Source organism: Neoarius graeffei, chromosome 3, assembly GCF_027579695.1.
Source record: "Neoarius graeffei isolate fNeoGra1 chromosome 3, fNeoGra1.pri, whole genome shotgun sequence".
Lineage (NCBI taxonomy): Eukaryota > Metazoa > Chordata > Actinopteri > Siluriformes > Ariidae > Neoarius > Neoarius graeffei.
In genome coordinates this window covers 62,058,137-62,083,444 of record NC_083571.1, presented here as the reverse complement: position 1 = coordinate 62,083,444, position 25,308 = coordinate 62,058,137, and the positions used below count along the sequence as shown (strand labels likewise).

Here is a 25,308-nt window from a genome sequence, read left to right as displayed (position 1 = left end):
CTTCAGGATCAACTACAGCGATCACACTGGAAACATCAACAGGTGTTACATCAGAGCCACCATCAACTTCTCCTTCCGGATCAACTACAGCTATCATCCTGGAAACATCAACAGGTGTTACATCAGAGCCACCATCAACTTCTCCTTCAGGAACAAGTACAGCTATCACACTGGAAATATCAACAGGTGTTACATCAGAACCACCATCAACCTCTCCTTCAGGATCAACTTCAGCTATCACACTGGAAACATCAACAGGTGTGACATCAGAGCCACCATCAACTTCTCCTTCAGGATCAACTACAGCTATCACACTGGAAACATCAACAGGTGTTACATCAGAGCCACCATCAACTTCTCCTTCAGGATCAACTACAGCTATCACACTGGAAACAACAACAAGTGTTATATCAGAGCCACCATCAACTTCTCCTTCAGGATCAACAACACCTGTTCTCCTGGAAACATCAACAGGTGTTACATCAGAGCCACCATCAACTTCTCCTTCAGGATCAACTACAGCTATCACACTGGAAACATCAACAGGTGTTACATCAGAACAACCATCAAGTACTCCTTCAGGATCAACTACAGGTGTAATGCTGGAAACATCAACAGGTGTTACATCAGAGCCACCGTCTAGTTCTCATTCAGGACCAACTACAGCTATCACACTGGAAGCATCAACAGGTGTTACATCAGAACCACCATCAACTTCTCCTTCAGGACCAACTTCAACTATCATCCTGGAAATATCAACAGGTGTTACATCAGAGCCACCATCAACTACTCCGTCAGGATCAACTACAGGTGTAATGTTGGAAACATCAACAGGTGTTACATCAGAGCCACCGTCTAGTTCTCCTTCAGGAACAAGTACAGCTATCACACTGGAAATATCAACAGGTGTTACATCAGAACCACCATCAACTTCTCCATCAAGATCAACGACACCTGTTCTCCTGGAAACATCAACAGGTGTTACATCAGAGCCACCGTCTAGTTCTCCTTCAGGACCAACTACGGCTATCACACTGGAAGCATCAACAGGTGTTACATCAGAACCACCATCAACTTCTCCATCAAGATCAACGACACCTGTTCTCCTGGAAACATCAACAGGTGTTACATCAGAGCCACCATCAACTTCTCCTTCAGGATCAACTACAGCTATCACACTGGAAACATCAACAGGTGTTACATCAGAGCCACCATCTAGTTCTTCTTCAGGATCAACTACAGGTGTAACATTGGAAACATTAACCGGTGTTACATCAGAGTCACCATCTAGTTCTTCTTCAGGACCAACTACAGCTATCAAACTGGAAACATCAACAGGTGTTACATCAGACCCACCATCAACTTCTCCTTCAGGATCAACTACAGGTGTGACATTGGAAACATCAACACGTGTGACATCAGGGCCACCACCTAGTTCTCCTTCAGGACCAACTACAGCTATCACACTGGAAACATCAACAGGTGTTACATCAGACCCACCATCATCATCTCCTTCAGGATCAACTACAGGTGTGACATTGGAAACATCAACACGTGTGACATCAGGGCCACCACCTAGTTCTCCTTCAGGACCAACTACAGCTATCACACTGGAAACATCAACAGGTGTTACATCAGAGCCACCATCTAGTTCTTCTTCAGGATCAACTACAGGTGTAACATTGGAAACATTAACCGGTGTTACATCAGAGTCACCATCTAGTTCTTCTTCAGGACCAACTACAGCTATCAAACTGGAAACATCAACAGGTGTTACATCAGAGCCACCATCAACTTCTCCTTCAGGATCAACTACAGCTATCACACTGGAAACATCAACAGGTGTTACATCAGAACAACCATCAAGTACTCCTTCAGGATCAACTACAGGTGTAATGCTGGAAACATCAACAGGTGTTACATCAGAGCCACCGTCTAGTTCTCATTCAGGACCAACTACAGCTATCACACTGGAAGCATCAACAGGTGTTACATCAGAACCACCATCAACTTCTCCTTCAGGACCAACTTCAACTATCATCCTGGAAATATCAACAGGTGTTACATCAGAGCCACCATCAACTACTCCGTCAGGATCAACTACAGGTGTAATGTTGGAAACATCAACAGGTGTTACATCAGAGCCACCGTCTAGTTCTCCTTCAGGAACAAGTACAGCTATCACACTGGAAATATCAACAGGTGTTACATCAGAACCACCATCAACTTCTCCATCAAGATCAACGACACCTGTTCTCCTGGAAACATCAACAGGTGTTACATCAGAGCCACCGTCTAGTTCTCCTTCAGGACCAACTACGGCTATCACACTGGAAGCATCAACAGGTGTTACATCAGAACCACCATCAACTTCTCCATCAAGATCAACGACACCTGTTCTCCTGGAAACATCAACAGGTGTTACATCAGAGCCACCATCAACTTCTCCTTCAGGATCAACTACAGCTATCACACTGGAAACATCAACAGGTGTTACATCAGAGCCACCATCTAGTTCTTCTTCAGGATCAACTACAGGTGTAACATTGGAAACATTAACCGGTGTTACATCAGAGTCACCATCTAGTTCTTCTTCAGGACCAACTACAGCTATCAAACTGGAAACATCAACAGGTGTTACATCAGACCCACCATCAACTTCTCCTTCAGGATCAACTACAGGTGTGACATTGGAAACATCAACACGTGTGACATCAGGGCCACCACCTAGTTCTCCTTCAGGACCAACTACAGCTATCACACTGGAAACATCAACAGGTGTTACATCAGACCCACCATCATCATCTCCTTCAGGATCAACTACAGGTGTGACATTGGAAACATCAACACGTGTGACATCAGGGCCACCACCTAGTTCTCCTTCAGGACCAACTACAGCTATCACACTGGAAACATCAACAGGTGTTACATCAGAGCCACCATCTAGTTCTTCTTCAGGATCAACTACAGGTGTAACATTGGAAACATTAACCGGTGTTACATCAGAGTCACCATCTAGTTCTTCTTCAGGACCAACTACAGCTATCAAACTGGAAACATCAACAGGTGTTACATCAGACCCACCATCAACTTCTCCTTCAGGATCAACTACAGCTATCACACTGGAAGCATCAACAGGTGTTACATCAGAACCACCATCAACTTCTCCTTCAGGACCAACTTCAACTATCATCCTGGAAATATCAACAGGTGTTACATCAGAGCCACCATCAACTACTCCGTCAGGATCAACTACAGGTGTAATGTTGGAAACATCAACAGGTGTTACATCAGAGCCACCGTCTAGTTCTCCTTCAGGAACAAGTACAGCTATCACACTGGAAATATCAACAGGTGTTACATCAGAACCACCATCAACTTCTCCATCAAGATCAACTACACCTGTTCTCCTGGAAACATCAACAGGTGTTACATCAGAGCCACCATCTAGTTCTCCTTCAGGACCAACTACGGCTATCACACTGGAAGCATCAACAGGTGTTACATCAGAGCCACCATCAACTTCTCCTTCAGGATCAACTACAGCTATCACACTGGAAACATCAACAGGTGTTACATCAGAGCCACCATCTAGTTCTTCTTCAGGATCAACTACAGGTGTAACATTGGAAACATTAACCGGTGTTACATCAGAGTCACCATCTAGTTCTTCTTCAGGACCAACTACAGCTATCAAACTGGAAACATCAACAGGTGTTACATCAGACCCACCATCAACTTCTCCTTCAGGATCAACTACAGGTGTGACATTGGAAACATCAACACGTGTGACATCAGGGCCACCACCTAGTTCTCCTTCAGGACCAACTACAGCTATCACACTGGAAACATCAACAGGTGTTACATCAGACCCACCATCGTCTTCTCCTTCAGGATCAACTACAGGTGTGACATTGGAAACATCAACACGTGTGACATCAGGGCCACCACCTAGTTCTCCTTCAGGACCAACTACAGCTATCACACTGGAAACATCAACAGGTGTTACATCAGACCCACCATCATCTCCTTCAGGATCAACTACAGGTGTGACATTGGAAACATCAACACGTGTGACATCAGGGCCACCACCTAGTTCTCCTTCAGGACCAACTACAGCTATTACACTGGAAGCATCAACAGGTGTTACGTCCGAACCACCATCAACTTCTCGATCAAGATCAACTACACCTGTTATCCTGGAAACATCAAGAGTTGTTACATCAGAGCCACCATCAACTACTCCATCAGACTCAACTACAGCTATCACACTGGAAACATCAACAGGTTTTACATCAGAGCCACCACCTAGTTCTCCTTCAGGACCAACTACAGCTATCACACTGGAAACATCAACAGGTTTTACATCAGGGCCACCACCTAGTTCTCCTTCAGGACCAACTACAGCTGTTACACTGGAAACATCAAAAGGTGTGACATCAGGGCCACCACCTAGTTCCCCTTCAGGACCAACTACAGCTATCACACTGGAAACATCAACAAGTGTTGCATCAGAAACATCATCTAGCATGCTTTCAATATCCACTAGGAGCATTACACTGGAAAGTTTAACTGTTGTTGCATCAGTACCCCCATCTAGTACTCCTCACAGATCAACTGTCAGCATCGCACCAAAAACATCATTTGGTTTTACATCCACACCACATTCAACTTCCCCCTCAGGACCAATTACACGCATCACACATTCAACACCTGTGACAACTGAACCACTATCTAGTACTCCTTCCAAATCAACCATCACACCAAAACCATTCACAGGTGTTACAACAGGAACACCATCTAGCCCTTCTTCAAGATCAACTGCAAGCATCACACAGAAAACATCAACAGTCATCACACCACAATCACTGCCAAATTCTTCTTCCACATTATCTACAGGTATTACCCTGGAGTCTTTGAATTTTGCATTATGTTTATTTCACAAATCATATATCTGACCATTACCAAGTCTTATATGTCTTTGACATTTATATTTACTTAAATACTTCTTCCCATGTTTTCACAGTAGAATCTACAACAGCAAGTTCACCTGATATACGGACTATGAGCTTTACTTCTCTTGAAGAATTTGATCATGAACTATCAAACCATTCTTCACCTAAATTTGCTCAACGAGCAAACCTTGTCAAAACAAAGGTCTGTCCCATTTTTAAAATGTACATTTAGTTTATGTGCACACAATTTTGTATTTATGTGAAAAAATTAATGTAATGTCTGTACTATCATCACCGCATTTTTCTAAATTAATAGAAAATAGTGGGTTCTTTTTGAAAGTAAGGTTTAGGATTTTAAGATGTCAAGGATATTTTTGTGCATGCAATTATTGCATAATGTCTCCAACATATTGAGGTCTTCATTATCTTTGAAAAGGCATCTTGGCTTTGATCATTCCATAAGCTCCCTTTACACAGACATTCTGCCATATTACTGTTAAAAAGTATCCTCAATATGCTGGCTTTGGTTGTTTACACTGAACCAAACAAAGCCGGCATAAAGTTACATAGTGTGTGTTTTTACACAGCATGCATTTCTAGCAAGCCTCAGCGTCTAGAGTGAAATATAACATACTATGTGTCGGAAATATGAATACCCCAAGCTTACCAGCGTTGTTTTCAAAACATTAATGGTTAGTGAACTGAGTGCTGAGGTGCTGTTACTGGCTCTGCACATTCATGCCAAATACAAGCAAAGTTGCTGAGCAACATGTTTGCACAATCACAAATATGTTGGATGAGAAATTGACAAAAAGTGGGGATGCAATTCAAGCCAGAAAGGTGTGTGGACCTTTGATGTCATAGATGGAGTATTTCTTCTTTAACAAAATGTATATACTTTTTTTAAATAAAAATATGGTGAAATTACCTTATGGATGAGTTCTAAAATCCTTGTAGCAGTAATTCAGAGAATTGGTCTTAGTTGTAATTGCTTAATGAAGATAAAGTCTTAATGTTTTGCTGTTATGTTGAATCTTTACATTAATTGCCTTGGTACTCATTTCTTTACAGCTTGAACCAATCCTTAAGAACAAATCCAGCAACTTCATTTTCCTAACAGTGATTCGTTTCAGGTGTGTATTGATCTTGCTTCTCCTCTATTTTTTTAAAATTCTATATGGCATATCTCTAAGCTATATGTTGCTGATAAATTGTCTGCTTAAATTTGTTCATCTGCATAGGCCTGGATCAATCATCACAGATATGAATTTATACTACACATATCGTAACGGTCTTCCCAATGATTCAGAAATCATTACAACAATACAGGACTCTGATACAGGTTTAAACATAACTAAAGCTTTTGGTATGTATGAATCAATTTTTTTTAATATAAAGGTTCAAATGGGAAAGTAACATCTATATGTCTCATGAATATCTTAAATGTAAACTGCTGATTATTTCGAGCTGATATACTTGTGTGACAGCTTTTCACAAATGGTCAATCTGAGTACGTGACTCAGTTTATACATTGTTTTTCTCAGATGAATGCTAATCTCACCCTTTATTTTCATCACAGTAACACAAATAGCAACTACTACTACTCCTCTGGCCAAATCTACTCCCAAAGCAACTACTGGTGCTGCTACTATGAAAACACTTTCTCCAACAGCTACAACAAAAGCAACTATAAAGCCTACAGCAATTACTACAAATGCAGCTACTGCTACTACAAAAACACTTGGTCCAACAGCTACAACAAAAGCAACTATAAAGCCTACAGCAATTACTACAAATGCAGCTACTGCTACTACAAAAACACTTGCTCCAACAGGTACAACAAAAGCAACTATAAAGCCTACAGCAATTACTACAAATCCAGCTACTGCTACTATGAAAACACTTGCTCCAACAGGTACAACAAAAGCAACTATAAAGCCTACAGCAATTACTACAAATGCAGCTACTGCTACTATGAAAACACTTTCTCCAACAGCTACAACAAAAGCAACTATAAAGCCTACAGCAATTACTACAAATGCAGCTACTGCTACTACAAAAACACTTGCTCCAACAGGTACAACAAAAGCAACTATAAAGCCTACAGTAATTACTACAAATCCAGCTACTGCTACTATGAAAACACTTTCTCCAACAGCTACAACAAAAGCAACTATAAAGCCTACAGCAATTACTGCAAATGCAGCTACTGCTACTATGAAAACACTTTCTCCAACAGCTACAACAAAAGCAACTATAAAGCCTCCAGCAATTACTACAAATGCAGCTACTGCTACTATGAAAACACTTTCTCCAACAGCTACAACAAAAGCAACTATAAAGCCTCCAGCAATTACTACAAATGCAGCTACTGCTGCTGCTATTACAAAAACACTTGCTCCAACAGCTACTACAAAAGCAACTATGAAGCCTACAACAATTACTACAAAAGCAGCTACTACAACTACAACAACCAAAAAAGCTACTACTGAAACAACAACTACTCCTACAACTACTACTACCACCACCACTACAACAACCACAAAACCGACTACCAAAACTACTACTACAACAACAACACCAACAGTTGCAGCAGCTCGTCCACCACCAACTGTCGAGATGAGTGTTGGTTTAAAGCGTCTTTATGTTCCAGAGCTTGCTAATCCTCAGAGTCAGGAATTCAAAGACTTGGCTGCCATTGTGACTAAAGTGGTAAGTATGAGAACATTCACCGCTATATTTTAATTATTTGGTAATGAACACCATACATTTCACAATCATGGTCAAATCTAACATCTAAAATGTAAGTTTTGTTTTAAAAAAAATAAAACAAAAAAAATTTTTAAATAAACTTTCAAAAAGCTTTGTCTACTCATGATACAGAAAAATAGGAACAAGTTCTAATCGTAATATAATAATAAAAATCTTTTTTTTTTTTTTTTGTAGCTTAATCTAATCTATAAAGCGCTATATGGCCCCCGCTTCCTCTGGAGTACTGTCCGAGCCTTCAGGTGAGACTAATTGAAATTTACAATTCACACATTTTTATAAATGCATATTTCACATTTCATACATTGTGGGTAATAAATTTTGTTTGTATACTGGGATTCAATTGTTTCAAGTCATTTACACATTAGATTAGCCTAAAAATACTGCTAATAATCACAAGAATTTGATATTGACAAAAAAAAAATTTCCCCAGACCTCAGAACAGACGTGCAGATGACTTTACGCAAGCAGATGTCGAACTGGTATTCAACGAGAGTTCCACAAAACCTCTCCCATCTGGTGCCGAAGTAGTGAACGAACTCAAAGATATTGCAGAAAATAACAATACTTTCGATGTGGAATTTGATGCCACCGCAATCAGTGTCATCAGTGAGTATAAAACAGATGATGTTGCCAAATTTGCAATGCATGTCCGACAAAAGATAACATTGATAGTGACATATTAAACCCCTTTTCCACAAGTTGACACATTTCTCTGCGGTCTTAATAAAATATCTGTGACATGCTGTGATCAAAATAACACAAGAATAAAGCACCACAGCACCCTTCTTACCTATCTAAACAGCTCTGCTCAAAATGGCTGATTTAAATGCCTGTTCCTTTAGGTGATAATGAGCCACTGCTCACCCCACCTCATCTTCCGCCAACCAATCAGATAGCACTTTCCTCATGAAAATTCATTCACAAAGGCAGTTCTCAATCTGAGTGGAGATACTCAGATGAGGGGAGTGGCATAATTCTAATGATCTCCCCTTGTGACATAGAAGGGGAGTCAGATCTGAACTGTTTGTTGAAGTACATGTTTTCTGAAATAGGCAGCCCAAAAGAAACTGATTGGGTTATCTTATTTCAGAGTATGTGGGTTGGGAGGCCCTGCAGATACCCAAATGTATGTGCACATTGTCTGTGCACAATGTATGTCCCCTTTAAAAGATAAAGAACAGCCATATGAGGGTCTTCCCAAAACTGTTGGCACAAAGATGGAAACACAAAATTGTCTAGACTGCCTTTGTCTGCTGTAGCAGTAAGATTTCCTTTCAATGGAACTAAGAGGACTAGCCTAAACATGGTCCAGGATGCCAGTGCTTCAGTGAACAAAGTGAGGAATTTCAAGGACTTGAACATGGATGAACTCGAGTGTCTTGCACAGAGTCCTGACCTCAACCACTCTGAACACCTTTAGAATTAATTAGAATGCTGACTGCACCCCAAGCCTCTTCATCCAACATCAGTACCTGACCTCACTCATGGTCTTTTGGCTGAATGAGCAAATCCCCACAGCAACACTCCAAACGGACACAGCCATTCCTGCTGGTCCAGAGAATCAAACCAGTGACCTTTTAGTCCTAAACCTGCTTCTTTAACCATTAGGCCACTTGTACCATATGTTTGTCTTCCCCAATAGTTGCATTCATTCCCTATATTTCTCTTCACAGATGAGCCACACAGGGTCCCTGTGCAATTCCGAACAAATGGCACTTTTGAAGCGGCTCTCTCAGATTCTAGTTCAGATTTATTCACAAACAGAGCACTCATGATTAAAACAGGAGTAAGTATGAAATCAATACATATTGGGTTATATGATTTTTTTATGCAAACATAAAACAGAATCAGTCCCTTTCACAAATACAAGCATAAAATGTAAAAATATACACATGGACTCTAATAGTTACAGTAAGTTCCTCAACTATACATTACACCAATATGGCATACAGTCACTAATGGGAACAACACATTCTACAAATAAATGCAGAGACAGATATACCTTTGCCAACATAGATGGAGGAAGTTATGTTTTCGCCTCTATTTGTTTGCTTGTTTGTTTGTTGGTTGGTTTGTTTGTCTGCCTTTTTCCAACATAACTCAAAAAGTAGTGAATGGATTTTGATGAAATTTTGAGGAAAGGTGGGTCATAGGCCAAGGAATTGATTATATTTTCATACAAATGCAGATATGGATGTGGAACCAGGATCCATATATGGATGTGGAGCCAGGATTTTTCTGTCTGTTCCCAGTGTAACTAAAATGTATTGAATGGATTGTGATGAAATTTGGTGTACAGCTTTAGTATTATCCTAAGATCAAGTGATTTCATTTTGATGTTGATAATATATGGCTTGGAGGAGGCATACACTCTACTGAGTGCCCTTCTAGTTTTATCTGAAGCAACATTATGAAAATATGGAGAATGAAAAATAAATATAAAATGAAACTGAGAAGCAATATATGTTCACAAAGTATATATACTTTGTGAACATATATTTCACAAAGTATATTAGTGTTACTGTTTTTGTGTGGAAGACTGTTATTTACTACCCCAATTCCAAAAAAAAGTTGGGACAATGTGTAACACGTAAATAAAAACGGAACATGAAGATTTGCAAATCTTGGAAACTATTTTTTATTATACTTTTGATTTCATCAAAAAGAGTACAAAAACAACATATGTTGAAACAGAAATTTTATTGTTTTTTGAAAAGTATGTGCTCATTTTCAATTTAGTGCCAGCAACACGTTTCAAAAAAAAAAACAGAAAACAGGGTCAACAAAAGACTGGAAAAGTTGTGTAATGCAAGAAAAAAAAAACTAACCATGTGAATTGGCAACAGGTCAGTAACATGACTGGGTATAGAAAGAGCATCCGAGGGAGGCTGAGTCTCTCAGAAGTAAAGCTGGGGAGGGGTTCGCCGTTCTGTGAAAGACTGTGTGGGCAAAGAGTGTCATCGTCAACTGTCTATTGCTACCGATGATGACTGTTTCATTAGGATGTGCAGAAATGCAGATGGGCTGCGAGGCCCTCACCAGAGTGACAGTGTTGTCCACAGTGTTGGCACGAATGGCCTGGCTGAGCTGCTATGGAGTCTCTGGCTTCGTGAGCCCTCGTACATTCCCTTTGATGTTTGTCTTCAATTGCGGACACTGAACCTTTAACTATGCTTCGTCATGTTGCTCTCTCCGAGGCATTGCTTTCCCAAGTCTGATTGATCTTCAAGACATCTTTGTATCTCAGTTTCTGTCCTCCTTGTCTCCTCTTTCCTCAGCTCAGTTCTCCATAGAAAACGGCTTTGGGTAGTCGTGTGTCAGGCATGCGCCAGATGTGTCCAGTCCAACGAAGTCGGGAGGCTGTGATAAGGGCTTCCATGCTTACTGTATTGGCTCACCTAAGAACGTCTACATTGGGGACCTTGTCCTGCCATCTTATTCTGAGTATTTGACGCAGGTGTCGGAGTGGTAGCCTGGTCAGTTTCTTGAAATGTTTCTGGTAGAGTGTCATGCATTCAGTGGTGTAAAGCAGAGATGGTAAGACTGCAGCATTGTATACTTTCAACTTGGTGGTTCTTTTGATGTCATCACGAGACCATAGTTGCCTTTGTAATGCACTGAAGGCTTTGGTAGCAGCTTGAATCCGGCAGTCTACCTCCAAGTCTGATGAGTTTGTGTTGGTAACTGCACTGCATAAGTGGATGAAACTCTCAGAACTCCTAAGAGGCGTTCCATTGACCAAAACAATGTTGTTTGACCTTGCCTGTGGCTCTGGTGAGGGTTCATACACGAGTTCTGTTTTTGTGGTATTGATTTTCAAACCAAAGAGGGTTGTGACTGTGGCAAAATGATCAATGATTTCCTGCATGTCATCCAAATCTGTTGCTACAAATGCAGAGTCAACTATGTACAGCAGTTCTCGCATGCAAATTTGCAGAGTTTTGGTTGAGGACTTGAGTCTGGCAAGATTGAAGAGTTTGCCTTCTGATTGAGTCCTGATGTAGACTCCTTTATCTAGGTTAGTGCCCGTAGTCTAGGACTGCTGTAAGGTAGAGTATAAACAATGTCAGGGCAAGAATGCATCCCTGTTTGACACCATGATTGACAGGAAAAGTTTCAATAATGTCTCCTCCGATCGAAACCTTTCCAGACATGTTCTCATGGAAGAGCTTAATGAGCCATATTAGTCTTTCCAGGCATCCATCCACTTCTGGTATCTTCCAAAGCATCTCTCAGTCAATGGTGGCAAAGGCCTTTGTGAAGTCTACAAAAGCCATGTACAGAGGTTGAAGTTGCTCGATGGCTTTCTCTTGGAGTTGTCTCAGGGTAAAGATCATATCTGAGGTAGATCTGCCAGCCCTGAAACTGCACTGACTTTCTGGAAGTACATCATCTGAGATATTTTTAATTCAGTTTAGAACTATCTTGGCCAGAATCTTCCCTGCAATGGAAAGCAAAGATATGCCATTGTGGTTTTCACATTTGCTCCTTTGTTGTGTTTGTAGATGGTCACAATTACTGTATCTTTGAAGTCTTGGGGAAGACACATGTTCTCCTAACATGCATTGTACAGTTTTAAGAATGCAGCTGTTAGGCTGGGGCCACCTTGCTTCAACACGTCGGCTGGGGTGCTGTCTTGGTCGGGTGTTTTGCCACATCCTTGAGTGCTTTCTCAAGCTCATCTGATGTAATGGGTACACACAGATCTTTTCTTGTTGGTCTCCTCTCAAGCCAGCAACATGCCTCAGGATTGGCTGACCCTTGCTGGTTTAGGAGAGTGGAAAAATGCTCCTTCCACCTTCTTTTTATGTCTTACAGATTTGTGTGGTGTATACTTCCATCGGCACTTTTCAACGGCACCACTACATTTCTTTTTGGTCCATAGACAAGGACGTAGGTTTGGTATTAACACTGGTGGGGACATAAACCCAGTGCCAACCCCCAGTTGCATCAACATTAGAGGGTCACAATATTTTGCTCCGTTGTGTTCCACCAAAAGAGTATCTATCATCTCTCCAAAGTCCAGACTTTTAAAATTTGAAGTTCAGAACTGTAATAATAATAATAATAATAATAATATGCAATTAATTTGATTAATTGCAAATCTTGCATGTGATGATTAACTCATTCTACCAATTTGCAAATGTGTTTTACAAGCAAATAATGCATTGACTGTCGGGAGGGAGTATGTTCCTTTCCCTCATAAATGGAAGTAAAACACATACGGAGCCTTAAACACTGTGTTACATTAGGCTGGCAGGGGGAGTAGGCTATCTTCTGTGTGATCTTTAACTAGTTTTAGAATGCTAGTTTAAGCTGATATGTGATTGATCTAATGGTAAAACAGGACGAGGTCTCTAGAACTTTTTTTGACATGTTGAAAGGTTACAATTTTACTTGGCAACAGAATGTATCTGAATTCTGATTGGTTGTTGTTATATTATTGCCCTTTTGTTGTCTTCTTGAGACCAGAGAGGGGAGGGGAGGGAGAGGAGGGAGTGACAGGTGGGAGTAACTAAAATTTTCTGATCAGGAAGGTGGAGGCTGTTATGCTTATTATGTGAAAATGTTTTATTTGATTAAAAGGTGTCTGGGCAGTGAACAATGTCCACATCACCATCGGCTTGTTGTTTACATGTGTCATGTTACACGAACTTGGTCAGGGCTCTGCAGGTCTTAACTGAAGCACTTCAAATTAGCGGGCTGCTAAAGTTTGCAGGCACTTCACAAGCAAGACTAGATGCAATATTAGCAACATTAGCACAATTTGATATGATTTAATAATGTCTTTGTGACCTTAATGAACACCAGTTGTTGTCAGTATCAAGTCGGATTGTTATTTACGTGCCACACATACTTAGAAAAAGTCATATTCGTATGTTGCCATTTTTACACACTGAATACGAACTGTTGTTAACTGATTCATTTTACAACCCCGATTCCAAAAAAGTTGGGACAAAGTACAAATTGTAAATAAAAATGGAATGCAATAATTTACAAATCTCAAAAACTGATATTGTATTCACAATAGAACATAGACAACATATCAAATGTTGAAAGTGAGACATTTTGAAATTTCATGCCAAATATTGGCTCATTTGAAATTTCATGACAGCAACACATCTCAAAAAAGTTGGGACAGGGGCAATAAGAGGCTGGAAAAGTTAAAGGTACAAAAAAGGAACAGCTGGAGGACCAAATTGCAACTCATTAGGTCAATTGGCAATAGGTCATTAACATGACTGGGTATAAAAAGAGCATCTTGGAGTGGCAGCGGCTCTCAGAAGTAAAGATGGGAAGAAGATCGCCAATCCCTCTAATTCTGCGCCGACAAATAGTGGAGCAATATCAGAAAGGAGTCAACAGTGTAAAATTGCAAAGAGTTTGAACATATCATCATCTACAGTGCATAATATCATCAAAAGATTCAGAGAATCTGGAAGAATCTCTGTGCGTAAGGGTCAAGGCCGGAAAACCATACTGGGTGCCCGTGATCTTCGGGCCCTTAGACGGCACTGCATCACATACAGGCATGCTTCTGTATTGGAAATCACAAAATGGGCTCAGGAATATTTCCAGAGAACATTATCTGTGAACACAATTCACCGAGCCATCTGCCGTTGCCAGCTAAAACTCTATAGTTCAAAGAAGAAGCCATATCTAAACATGATCCAGAAGCGCAGATGTCTTCTCTGGGCCAAGGCTCATTTAAAATGGACTGTGGCAAAGTGGAAAACTGTTCTGTGGTCAGACGAATCAAAATTTGAAGTTCTTTATGGAAATCAGGGACGCCGTGTCATTCGGACTAAAGAGGAGAAGGACGACCCAAGTTGTTTTCGGCGCTCAGTTCAGAAGCCTGCATCTCTGATGGTATGGGGTTGCATTAGTGTGTGTGGCATGGGCAGCTTACACATCTGGAAAGACACCATCAATGCTGAAAGGTATATCCAGGTTCTAGAGCAACATATGCTCCCATCCAGACGACGTCTCTTTCAGGGAAGACCTTGCATTTTCCAACATGACAATGCCAAACCACATACTGCATCAATTACAGCATCATGGCTGCGTAGAAGAAGGGTCCGGGTACTGAACTGGCCAGCCTGCAGTCCAGATCTTTCACCCATAGAAAACATTTGGCGCATCATAAAACGGAAGATACAACAAAAAAGACCTAAGACAGTTGAGCAACTAGAATCCTACATTAGACAAGAACGGGTTAACATTCCTATCCCTAAACTTGAGCAACTTTTCTCCTCAGTCCCCAGATGTTTACAGACTGTTGTAAAGAGAAAAGGGGATGTCTCACAGTGGTAAACATGGCCTTGTCCCAACTTTTTTGAGATGTGTTGTTGTCATGAAATTTAAAATCACCTAATTTTTTTCTTTAAATGATACATTTTCTCAGTTTAAACATTTGATATGTCATCTATGTTCTATTGTGAATAAAATATGGAATTTTGAAACTTCCATATCATTGCATTCCGTTTTTATTTACAATTTGTACTTTGTCCCAACTTTTTTGGAATCGGGGTTGTACAAGCTAATAAAACTTTACATTCCTCAAGGACAGTTTGCTAGCTAGCAGCCAGTCACTGCACTGCAGCCGCACTTGCTAATTGACATGGTAGCTGAAAAGCTTGCTGTTTTCGTGACCACGCCCCCAGATCGAATATTCATGAGTGAATTTTGCATGGTGTTTCACCCAGTGGAAACCTACAGTAACCATTTGTGTACCGTACATGGAGCATGATTTTTTTTTCTTTCTTCAATTAGAAATATTGGTAGGGACATATCAGCCATCGTTTGATATTGGTAGGGACACGTCCATACCATCCATACCCAATTCTATGTCCATAGAGAGTCTTCAGTCTGGCAAATAATCCATGGTAGTCACTCCTATCTGCCAGTTCGTTCCTCAGCTTTCTTGCACCACCATCTGTCTTTCATGGCTCTGATTTCTCGTTGCACTTTCACTTTAATATCTTTGAAAGCTTTCATGCTTTTATCAGAGTTTGCTTTTAGATGTAGGTTGTAAATTTTGCGTTTTTCTTCTAACAAAGCTTGGATAGAATCGGTATGTTCTTGAAGTCAGCCTGGTGTACTTTTCTTCTGCTGTCCAAGTATATCACTTGCAGTTGTGTACACAATATCTTTCAGCTGCTGCCACATGTCCTCAACATTTTCTGTGTCTTCTTGATTGGGGCGTTTTCCTGTAGAGCAGCTGTAATAGCCATTTTGAGTTTGCGCTGTGTCTCATCATTCTTCAACTTGTCGATGTCTAGTTTCTTATCTGTTGTGGAGGCTGCTCTCTTGCGTCTAGGAAGTACAAGTCTGAGTCTCAGCTTTGATTGGACAATATAGTAGTCTTTTGAGCATTCGGCTCCTTGCATTACCTTTGTTGACAGAATCTCTTTCATGTTGGATCTGTGAGTCATGACATAATCAAAGAGATGCAAGTGTTTAGATCTTGGGTGGCACCAGGTGAAGTAATTTTTGTCTGGTTGACAAAAGTAGGTATTTGTGATGCATAGTTCACATTGAGTACAAAAGTTGAGTATGAGTTCACCATTTGTGTTCCTATTTCGCTTGCCAAATTCCCCAATAGTACCTTTGTATGTTACATGATCCTTTCCTACTCTTGCATTGAAATCTCCCAGGAGCAGAAGCTTCTCTGCTTGAGGTACCCTGTCTAACACATCAGCTAATTCATGATAGAAGGCTTCTTTTTCTTCATCAGGATAGGTCATGATACACATTGATCAGGTTTAGGTAATGATCATTCCCTGTGGGTACATGTAAACTTGTGATTTGCTCCGATATTCCCACTGGTAGTGATGGCAATTTGCCAGCTATCTTATTCAATTGGCAAAAGCAACTCCTGCATTTTTTCTTCTGTTCATATTCCCATTCCAGAAGAAGGTGTATTTGCTCTCTTGCACTTGTCCTTGGCCTTCAAGCCTTGTCTCTTGGAGTGCAGCAATGTCAATGCTGTAGCAATCTAGTTCCTTTGTGATCAGAGCTGTCCTACACTCAGTCTCTTATCATTGTCCAACATTGTGCAGACATTCCAAGTCCCAACTATCAATTTCATATTCCTCATCTTTCTACCACTATTATGGAGACCGCAGTGAGCCAGCCAGGTAAGGACTGGGTAAGCTTTCTTTACCCCACCTTTTCCAGGGGCTTCCCTTTCCAGGACAGGCAGTGTTCTCCCTAAATAGGGTTGCCTGGACACCCGCAAAGCTGCCTCAGCCTGCTGTTACCCAGAGCTTTAGCTAGGCTGTGACCATCAAATGTGAGCCACCTGTGTGTAAAGTTTCTGCTAGCAACTTCCAGCTTCTCAGCCCTGCTGCCAGCACCTTATTGGTGATGTACTATTTAAGCCATAGCTGGAACCCAGGCAGGTGCTACCATTCCAGGCCAGAGCAGATCTGGGAGCAATGGTGATTAAGGAGTAACTCCACTTTCCCTAAAACTCAAGTCCTCCCAGACCTAAGACTCACCACCAGTTGCAGTTTTAAGTCATAGTCAGGACTAGGATTGACAGTATAATGCTGTGGCAGCGGGGGCGTGGTCAAGCATTGGTCTGTGAATGGAGGGCGGAGTCAGGGAAGGTAAGTGGCAGAATCACTGCACCTGCCATGAATTAACCTGTGTTTGTGTGTCTCCCCCAGTGACCATGCCCTTTAAAAGGAGAGAGAGAGAGCAGAGAAAGGGAGCTCTCTCCCCAACCAGAAAACTTGTGTGTGTGGCTGGGAGAGTGTGGAAAGCTGAAAAGCTATTAATAAAAAGAGTTTTTGTAACACTCAGTTCTGTCCTGCCGTGCTTCTGTGCTCCACCCATCTCCATCGCCGAGCACTGATGCTGGAGGTGCCCCGGCTCCCCGCAGCACCAGTAAACTGGCCCAGGCTCTCTCTCTGCACCGGTGTTCCGGAGCTCACTCACCTGAGGGGGGGAAGACACAGACACGGAAGTAAGAAATGGTAGGGCACCACGGGTGTGGCAGGCCGGCTGGGGTGGAGCCGGCCCCCGCCTCCATGGTGGGGGAATGGGGCGAGGATGAGGAACAGAAGGGGAGAGAAGAGAGGGGAGAAGAGGAGACATGCTGTCCTGCCGTCGGAACAGCCACCATATGGTCCTCCGCCAGCATGATGGCCTGATCCAGCGACGCCAGGTGATGGCACTGGACCCGCTCCGCTGTTCCTTCTGGAAGTCGGGTGATGAATTGCTCCAGCGCCACCAGATCGATGATTCCCTTGGTGTCGCGGTTGTCGGCCTTCAGCCACCGCCAGCAGGCATCCCAGAGTTGCTGGCCAAACGCGAACAGCCGGCCGACCTCCTCCAGGCGCAGCGCGCGGAAGCGCTGCCGTTGCTGCTCCAGGGTGTGCCCCATGCGTTGGAGGACGGCTTTCCGGAGGTTGGTGTAGACCAGCCAGCTGTCAGCGGGGAGCTGTAGCGCGCCCAGCTGCGCCTCGCCCATTAGCAGGTGGAGGAGGTCCACCGGCCAACCCCATGCCTCTGCTGCCTGCTCAAAAAGAGTGAGGAAGGCTTCGGGGTTGTCCTGTGAGCCCATGTTCGTTAGGGTGAGGCGGGGAGGGTCCACGGCGGTGGTGGTGGTGGACCCCACCGACGCAAGGAGGTGCCGGAATGCCTGGCGATCTTCCTGCTGTGCCAGCACCAGGGCTTCGAACCGTTGCTCCTGCTCCTTCCAGAGGGTGACCAGCACCTGGTGCTGGCTCTGGTGGGCTGTGGCAAGGGCATGGACCAGGTCCTTGAAGGCAGAGGACTCCATGGGGCTGTTCTCTTCTGTACTCCTGATCCCAGGTTTTGGCACCACTGTAAGGATTGTTGGAGGTGGGTGGAGCACAGAAGCATGACAGGCCAGAACTGAGTGTTACAAAAACTCTTTTTATTAATAGCTTTTCAGCTTTCCACACTCTCCTAGCCACACACGCGCGCGCACACAAGTTTTCTGGTTGGGGAGAGAGCTCCCTTTCTCTGCTCTCTCTCTCCTTTTAAAGGGAGTGGTCACTGGAGGAGACACACAAACACAGGTTAATTCATGTCAGGTGCAGTGATTCTGCCACTTACCTTCCCTGACTCCGCCCTCCATTCACAGACCGATGCTTGACCACGCCCCCGCTGCCACAAATGCATTATGGATAGAAATAGAGAATAGAATAGGATACACTCAAAAAAAAATAAAACATTGGATTTACTTAACCAAGTTATGGCAACCGGTCCAACGAAACTGTGTTACTTTAGATGTATTGAATACAGTTATGTGTTGAAAAATGCAACATAACTGTATTCAATACATCTAAATTAACACAGTTTCGTGGGACCGGTTGCCATAATTCGGTTAAGTAAATCCAATGGGGTTTTTTTTTTAGTGTAGAGTAGGATAACTTAGGAGAGAATAGAATATGACAAATTAATATAGAATATAGAGAATAGAATACATGTGCACAGAAGGGAACATGACCAATAATAATAATAATAATAATAATATAGAATAGGACAGCCACTGGGACAATATAATAGAATATATTGCAAGAGAACAGAAGGGAATATGATAGAATAGAAAGCATTCTGAAGATGTAGAAAAGAATATGACAGAGTGCAACAAAGACTATAACAATTTAAAAATAACATTCATCAAAGAAAATTGCAAAAAAATTGGAGATCACATCATCTTTTGTACATAATATCATTAAAAGATTCAGAGAATCTGGAGAAATCTCTGTGTGCAAGAGACAAGGCTGAAAACTGACATTGGATGCCTGTGATCTTCCACGACATGTCTGTTGTGGAAATAACTGTATGGGCTCAGGAACACTTCAGAAAACCATTGGCTGTGAAAACAGTTCATTAGTGCATCCACAAATGCGAGTTAAAACCAGATATAAACAATATCCAGAAATACCGCCACCTTTTCTGGGCCCGAGCTCTTTTAAGATGGACAGGCAAAGTGGAAAATTGTCCCAAGGTCTGACGAATCAAAAGTAGAAATTCTTTTTAGAAATCATGGATACCACGTCCTACAGGCTAAAGAGGAGAGGGACCATGCAGCTTGTTATCGGTGCACAGTTCAAAAGCCAGCATCTGTGATGGTATGAGGGGGCATTAGTGGACATGACATGGGTAGCTTGTACATATGGGAAGGCATCATTAATGCTGAATGATATATCCACGTTTCAGAGCAATATGCTGCCAGCCAGACAAAATCTTTTTCAGGGAAGGCTTTCCTTCTCTCAGCAAGACAATGCCAAACCGATTTCTGCACATATTAAAACTGCATGGCTCTGCAGTAAAAGAGTCCGGGTGCCAAACTGGCCTGCCTGCAGTCCAGATCTGTCTCCATCTAGTGCATTATGAAGCACAAAATACAACAAATGAGACCCTGAATTGTTGAGCAACTGAAATTGTATGTCAGGCAAGAATAGAACAACATTTCTCTTTCAAAACTATAGCTTTTGGTCTCCTCAGTTCCCAAACATTTACAGTGTTGTTAAAAGTAGAGGTGATGCAACACCTTGGTAAACATGCCCCTGTCCCAACTTTTTTTGAAACATGCTGCTGACATCAAATTCAAAATGGGCATATTTTTCAAAAAAAACAATAAAATTTCTGTTTCAACATTTGATATGTTTTCTTTGTTCTATTTTCAGTGAAATATATGGTTTCCATGATTTGCAAATTATCTCATTCTGTTTTTATTTACAGTTTACACAGCATCCCAACTTTTTTTGGAATTGGGGTTGTATTTGTGAGAACCCTCAACTATATTTGTTAATGATGGTGATGTAGCTAGATAGTATTTATTTATTTATGCATGCCTCCATTACCGTTTCCTGCACAACAGAAAGAAGAGAATACACGAAAATCACACACTCCACTCCACAATATTTCTTTCAAAGCATACTAGCACTGTATTTGGTCCTGTTGCACCTACCATTTACAATTTACTCGTATTTGTAGAAAGAGTTTTTATTTGGGATTATATACATTTGTGCACTTTGTACATGTGCTTGTCTTTGTGAAAGGTATTGATGCTGTTTTCCCTTAATATATTTTTGTTCATGCTTAATATTATGATTTTAAGAATAAAAATATCTTAACTATTAAAAGCATGCATTAACTTTCCCTTTTTAACCACCTGTTTACTCCTTTGCAGCTTAACCCTTTTTTCGTTGCTGACTTCCCGACTGCATTCACCATCTTAACCATATCAAACTTCAGGTAGTTATAATAGATGCATTTTGCATCACAAAACAGTCATATTCATATTTAAAACCAAATTTCATTTTACACAGTCTTTTTACTAACTCATGTTATCTTTGCCTCTCTAGCAACGGAGTTCTTAAAGAACAGACTGATTCAATTCTGAACTTCATGGAAGTGAATTTTGCCAGCTCTGCTCAACTTCCCAGCAACACCCAAATTGGGGAAACTATGCTCAGAGCAGCCAATGATACAAGCCTTCCCTTCAAGATCTTCCTCAATGACATCATGGTGAACGGCACACGTAAGTAGTAAATACTTGCATTATGTAGGAAGTAATATTTTTGTGAGTAATAAAACACCCTTCAGTGTGCTATTATAGGTGGTAATCAACAATGGGGTGGTGTGGTGCAGCCAACACAAAGCAGCATTCCTGTCACCACCCTGAAGTTGAATTTTTTTCCAATAACAACATCGCTTGATGTGTGTGTTTGTTTTTTATTATACAACAGCAATTTAGCCAGAGATTACAATTTGTAATTTATAAATCAGTGACATGTCATAGATTTTAACCATTTATAGTTCCTTTTAATGTCATGAAGTGTCTGCAATTCTAGCAGATCATGATTGCAGCTATAAAGTAACTCAGTAATCCGGCTTCAATTATGTGGAGTGTTTGTCATATGAGTTCCTGAGTAAGCTGTTACAGAAACAATAACATTGAAAGAATGTATTAATATTGATTAATTGTGATTTGAATTACAGCCAGCGTTATAGACAGGACTACTGTTATAAAGGCTTAATCAACACTTTATGACTAATCAGAATTGAGAACTCAACAGTGCTGTAGTATAACGATTTATAACACGTTTTGGGCATGTTATTTTAAGTGTATTAATAATCCAATCATACATCGCTACATCGTAGTATATTGTCCACCTAATATGTCATCATGCTCCTGGTCATGAGCTTTCGAGAACACACTCTCAATTCAAAGCTTATACTTCTGCATTGTTGTCATCATACATCTTTTTTTCCCCTAACAAGTCTTATATTTTATTCCAACAGTAATATCATCAAGCGACATCAGCAGCAAGATCAATATGTTCATGGCATGCTTCATGGTGGCTGTGTCATTTCTGTTCACGTGGTCCAGCTGATGCTAAACCACGTCCTCCATTCATAATGAGAACCTTTACTCAGTTTGACAATCCTGTTCCTTTAATGAATAATGCAAATATGCTGTTAATTTTTGAATATTGTGCATGATTAAAAAGCGCAATAAAAGAAATCATCATAAGAATATGTACCAGTCAACCAGTATGAATGTGCAAGGGTAGGCTTTGGTCAGTACTCATAGCTTTAATTATTTATAATTGCTATAAATTTTGTGATGGGCATTTTGGAAATAATTCTTTGGAATCAATTCTGGAGTGACATTTTGAAGCATGATGCAATTTTATTGATCACATGAAAACATGACAAGCTAAAAAGTCAAAGGCACTGTGGTTACGTGTAGTGTATTATTCTGTTATAGATTAGCATGTATACAGCCACATAAATGCACATACATGCTCCCTGTACAACAAAGAATACCTCCAATGTGGTTTGACTAGTTTTAAGACCTATCATTGTTTACTCTGGCATGCTACCCAAAAGCTCTGTGTGAAAAGATGCTTGTATCTTCTCACACACTGTAATTTTAAAATAGCAAGCTATAAACTAGAAGATTAATATTTATAGTTGACTTCTATAAACCTGTGAACTTTCCAAAAATTCTATTTTTTTGTTCTTCTAATAATGTTCTCAGTACTTTGAATGTACTGTATTTATTTCATGTAGTGGCTACCTAGATCCTTGGATTACTGAACTGATTTGTTGAAAACTATTGATGCTGTATATTGTACTTGCCTTATCTGTAGCACCTCATATTTATAAATGCATAACTCAGTTTTGAATAAACTCATGAGAAGCTATGCTTCTGACTTTTTTTTAATTGCTAAACCTGAATAATAAACATTTAATTAATCGCTAGAGTTAATGCTAGTTCTTTTTCAGGAACAATATTGTGCATTCATCTGCTCACTGGAAAGGTGCTCAGCTGGGCTACTGCTGTGTCGGAGAAGGGTGGGCAGCCAATGAGGTCAGATGAGCATTTTGTTGGAATAATTAAAAGGGTATGTTATCACCATCCTGAATGCATAGAGGTCAGAGAGAGACTGCTAACCATTCAGCAGGGGGAAAGAGGAGTGACTGAATATGCTTTGGAGTTCCACACACTTGCTGCGGAAAGTGGATGGAATGAATCAGCCCTGAAGGCCGCATTACATCAGGGATTCAACCCTCTCATCTTGACTGAGCTAGCATGCCGTGGTGTACAGCAAACACTGGATTCACTCATTGATTCATCCATCAGGCTGGATAACCTCCAGAACAGACCATCACTGCAAGGCACCACACTGAATGCTCCAGTCAGGGCACCATTGCGATATCTCACATTAGATCAGCACACTCTGGGGTGTACTCATTTTTGCATCACCCTAATTTGAGTTAAACTGAAAAAAAATGTGTAATCTAAGTTATATTATTAACCTTACTTTCATTTTATAAGTGAAACAGATGTTATATTAAACTTTGTCTTGTCAACATTTTGGAAATTGTGTTCAATGAGATATTGTTTAAAATGTTACTTTTCAAAGGGGGTGTACTCATTTACTCTGAGCACTGTACATACAAGAAGCACTACAACAAGGGTACATCCATCCCTCTACATCACCCGCATCAGCAGCATTTTTCTTTGTAGAGAAGAAATGAGGGGGTCACAGGCCTTGCACTGACTACTGTGGCCTTAACCAAGTTACTGTGAAATACCGATATCCCTTATCTCTGGTCCCTTCTGCCCATGAATGCTCAGCATGGATATTCACCAAATTGGATGTCAGAAGTGCCTACAATCTGATTGGGGCTTCAGCTCCATTGCCACTGTGGTGTAGTTAGCACTGTCGCCTCACAGCTAGAAGTTTCTGGGTTCAATGGGGCCTTTCTGTGTGGATTTTACATATTCTCCCCATGTCTGCGTGGGTCCCCTCCAGGTGCTCTGGTTTCTCCCACAGTTCAGAGACATGCAGTTAGGTTAACATGGGGCAGCCATGGCCTGAGTTTGGGCTGAAGTGCCCTTGAGCAAGGCACCTAATCCACAACTGCTCCTCGGGCACTGTAGCACAGCTGCCCACTGCTCTGGGTATGTGTCAAGTCAAGTTTATTTGTATAGCGCTTTTAACAATAAACATTGTCGCAAAGCAGCTTTACAAAATTTGAACGACTTAAAATATGAGCTAATGCGTGTGTGCTCATTGCTCACTTATGTGCACATGTGTGTGTTCACTGCTTCAAATGGGTTAAATGCAGAGGTTAAATTTCACTGTGTTCTTAAGTCTGTGCTTGAGTGTATGTGTGACAAATAAAGGCTTCTTGGCTTCACTCATATTTCTGCTTAAGAAAGGGCCCAAACACCTCCAATGGAACCCAGAGGTAGAAAAGGCTTTCACCAAGCTCAAGACTGCCTTTACCTCTATTCCCATCCTCAAACACCCTGACCCCATGAAACCCTTTACTGTGGAAGTAGATGCCTCTGTGTCAGGGATGGGGTCAGTACTCTTGCAACGTTTTGGAAAGAAACCAAAACTATATGCGGTAGCATTCTTTTCAAAAAAACTCACACTCACGGAGCAAAACTACAACATTGGTAACCAGGAACTCTTGGCCATTACCACTGGAGGAGTGGAGACACTGGCTCAAGGGAGCCACACACCCATTTACCATATACACAGGCCATAAGAAATTGGAGTACCTTAAGTCGGCCAAGAGATTGAACCCACATCAAGCCCGCTGGACCCTCTTTTTTACAAGGTTCCAATTCACTTTCACATACCAACCCAGTACCAAGAACACTAAAACAGATGCCCTGTCCTGAGTATGCCCTCCCTTACTCCCAGCCCAGGAAACAGCATCCATCTTACCACCCAAATGTTTTCTCAATGTGCTCACGTGAGACATAGACAAAGACCTGGCGCAAATGCTACACTATCATATTCTGAAGGACTGCCATTCAGACCTGAAATATGTCCAGCCATGTCTCCGAGGCTGACTTATCACCTGGACACATACCACCCCAGCCATGGGACACCCCAGCAGCCAGAGAACCTATCAGCTGCTTAAAGTGAAATACTGGTGGCTGAACATGCACACTGACGTAAACTGATTTATCTCCTCCTGCTCTACTTGTGCCCAGGCCAAGGTGACTCGGTACTTCTGGTAATAAAGCTGTTGCCACTGCCCACACCCCATCATTCTTGGT

The 25,308-nt window shown here is 41.4% G+C and overlaps 1 protein-coding gene across 4 annotated transcripts; it reads left to right on the top strand.

The window, feature by feature from the left end:
• Nucleotides 1–399: 399 nt before the first annotated feature.
• LOC132883444 (mucin-2-like) lies at nt 400–23,535 on the top strand. Of its 4 annotated transcripts, XM_060917093.1 has the most exons (12): nt 400–4,899; nt 5,027–5,157; nt 6,027–6,088; nt 6,197–6,321; nt 6,535–7,032; nt 7,114–7,667; nt 7,902–7,966; nt 8,158–8,333; nt 9,401–9,513; nt 20,905–20,969; nt 21,080–21,255; nt 22,020–23,535. In XM_060917093.1, exons 1-12 carry the CDS (start codon nt 600–602, stop codon nt 22,109–22,111), a joined length of 6,357 nt encoding a protein of 2,118 aa, XP_060773076.1. In that variant the 5' UTR covers nt 400–599; the 3' UTR covers nt 22,112–23,535. The 4 variants fall into 4 exon arrangements, with proteins under 4 accessions (XP_060773076.1, XP_060773078.1, XP_060773077.1 ...); XM_060917095.1 differs by having other exon boundaries at nt 400–4,287; nt 5,030–5,157; nt 6,535–7,667; XM_060917094.1 differs by having other exon boundaries at nt 400–4,287; nt 6,535–7,667.
• The last annotated feature ends 1,773 nt before the right edge of the window (nt 23,536–25,308 follow it).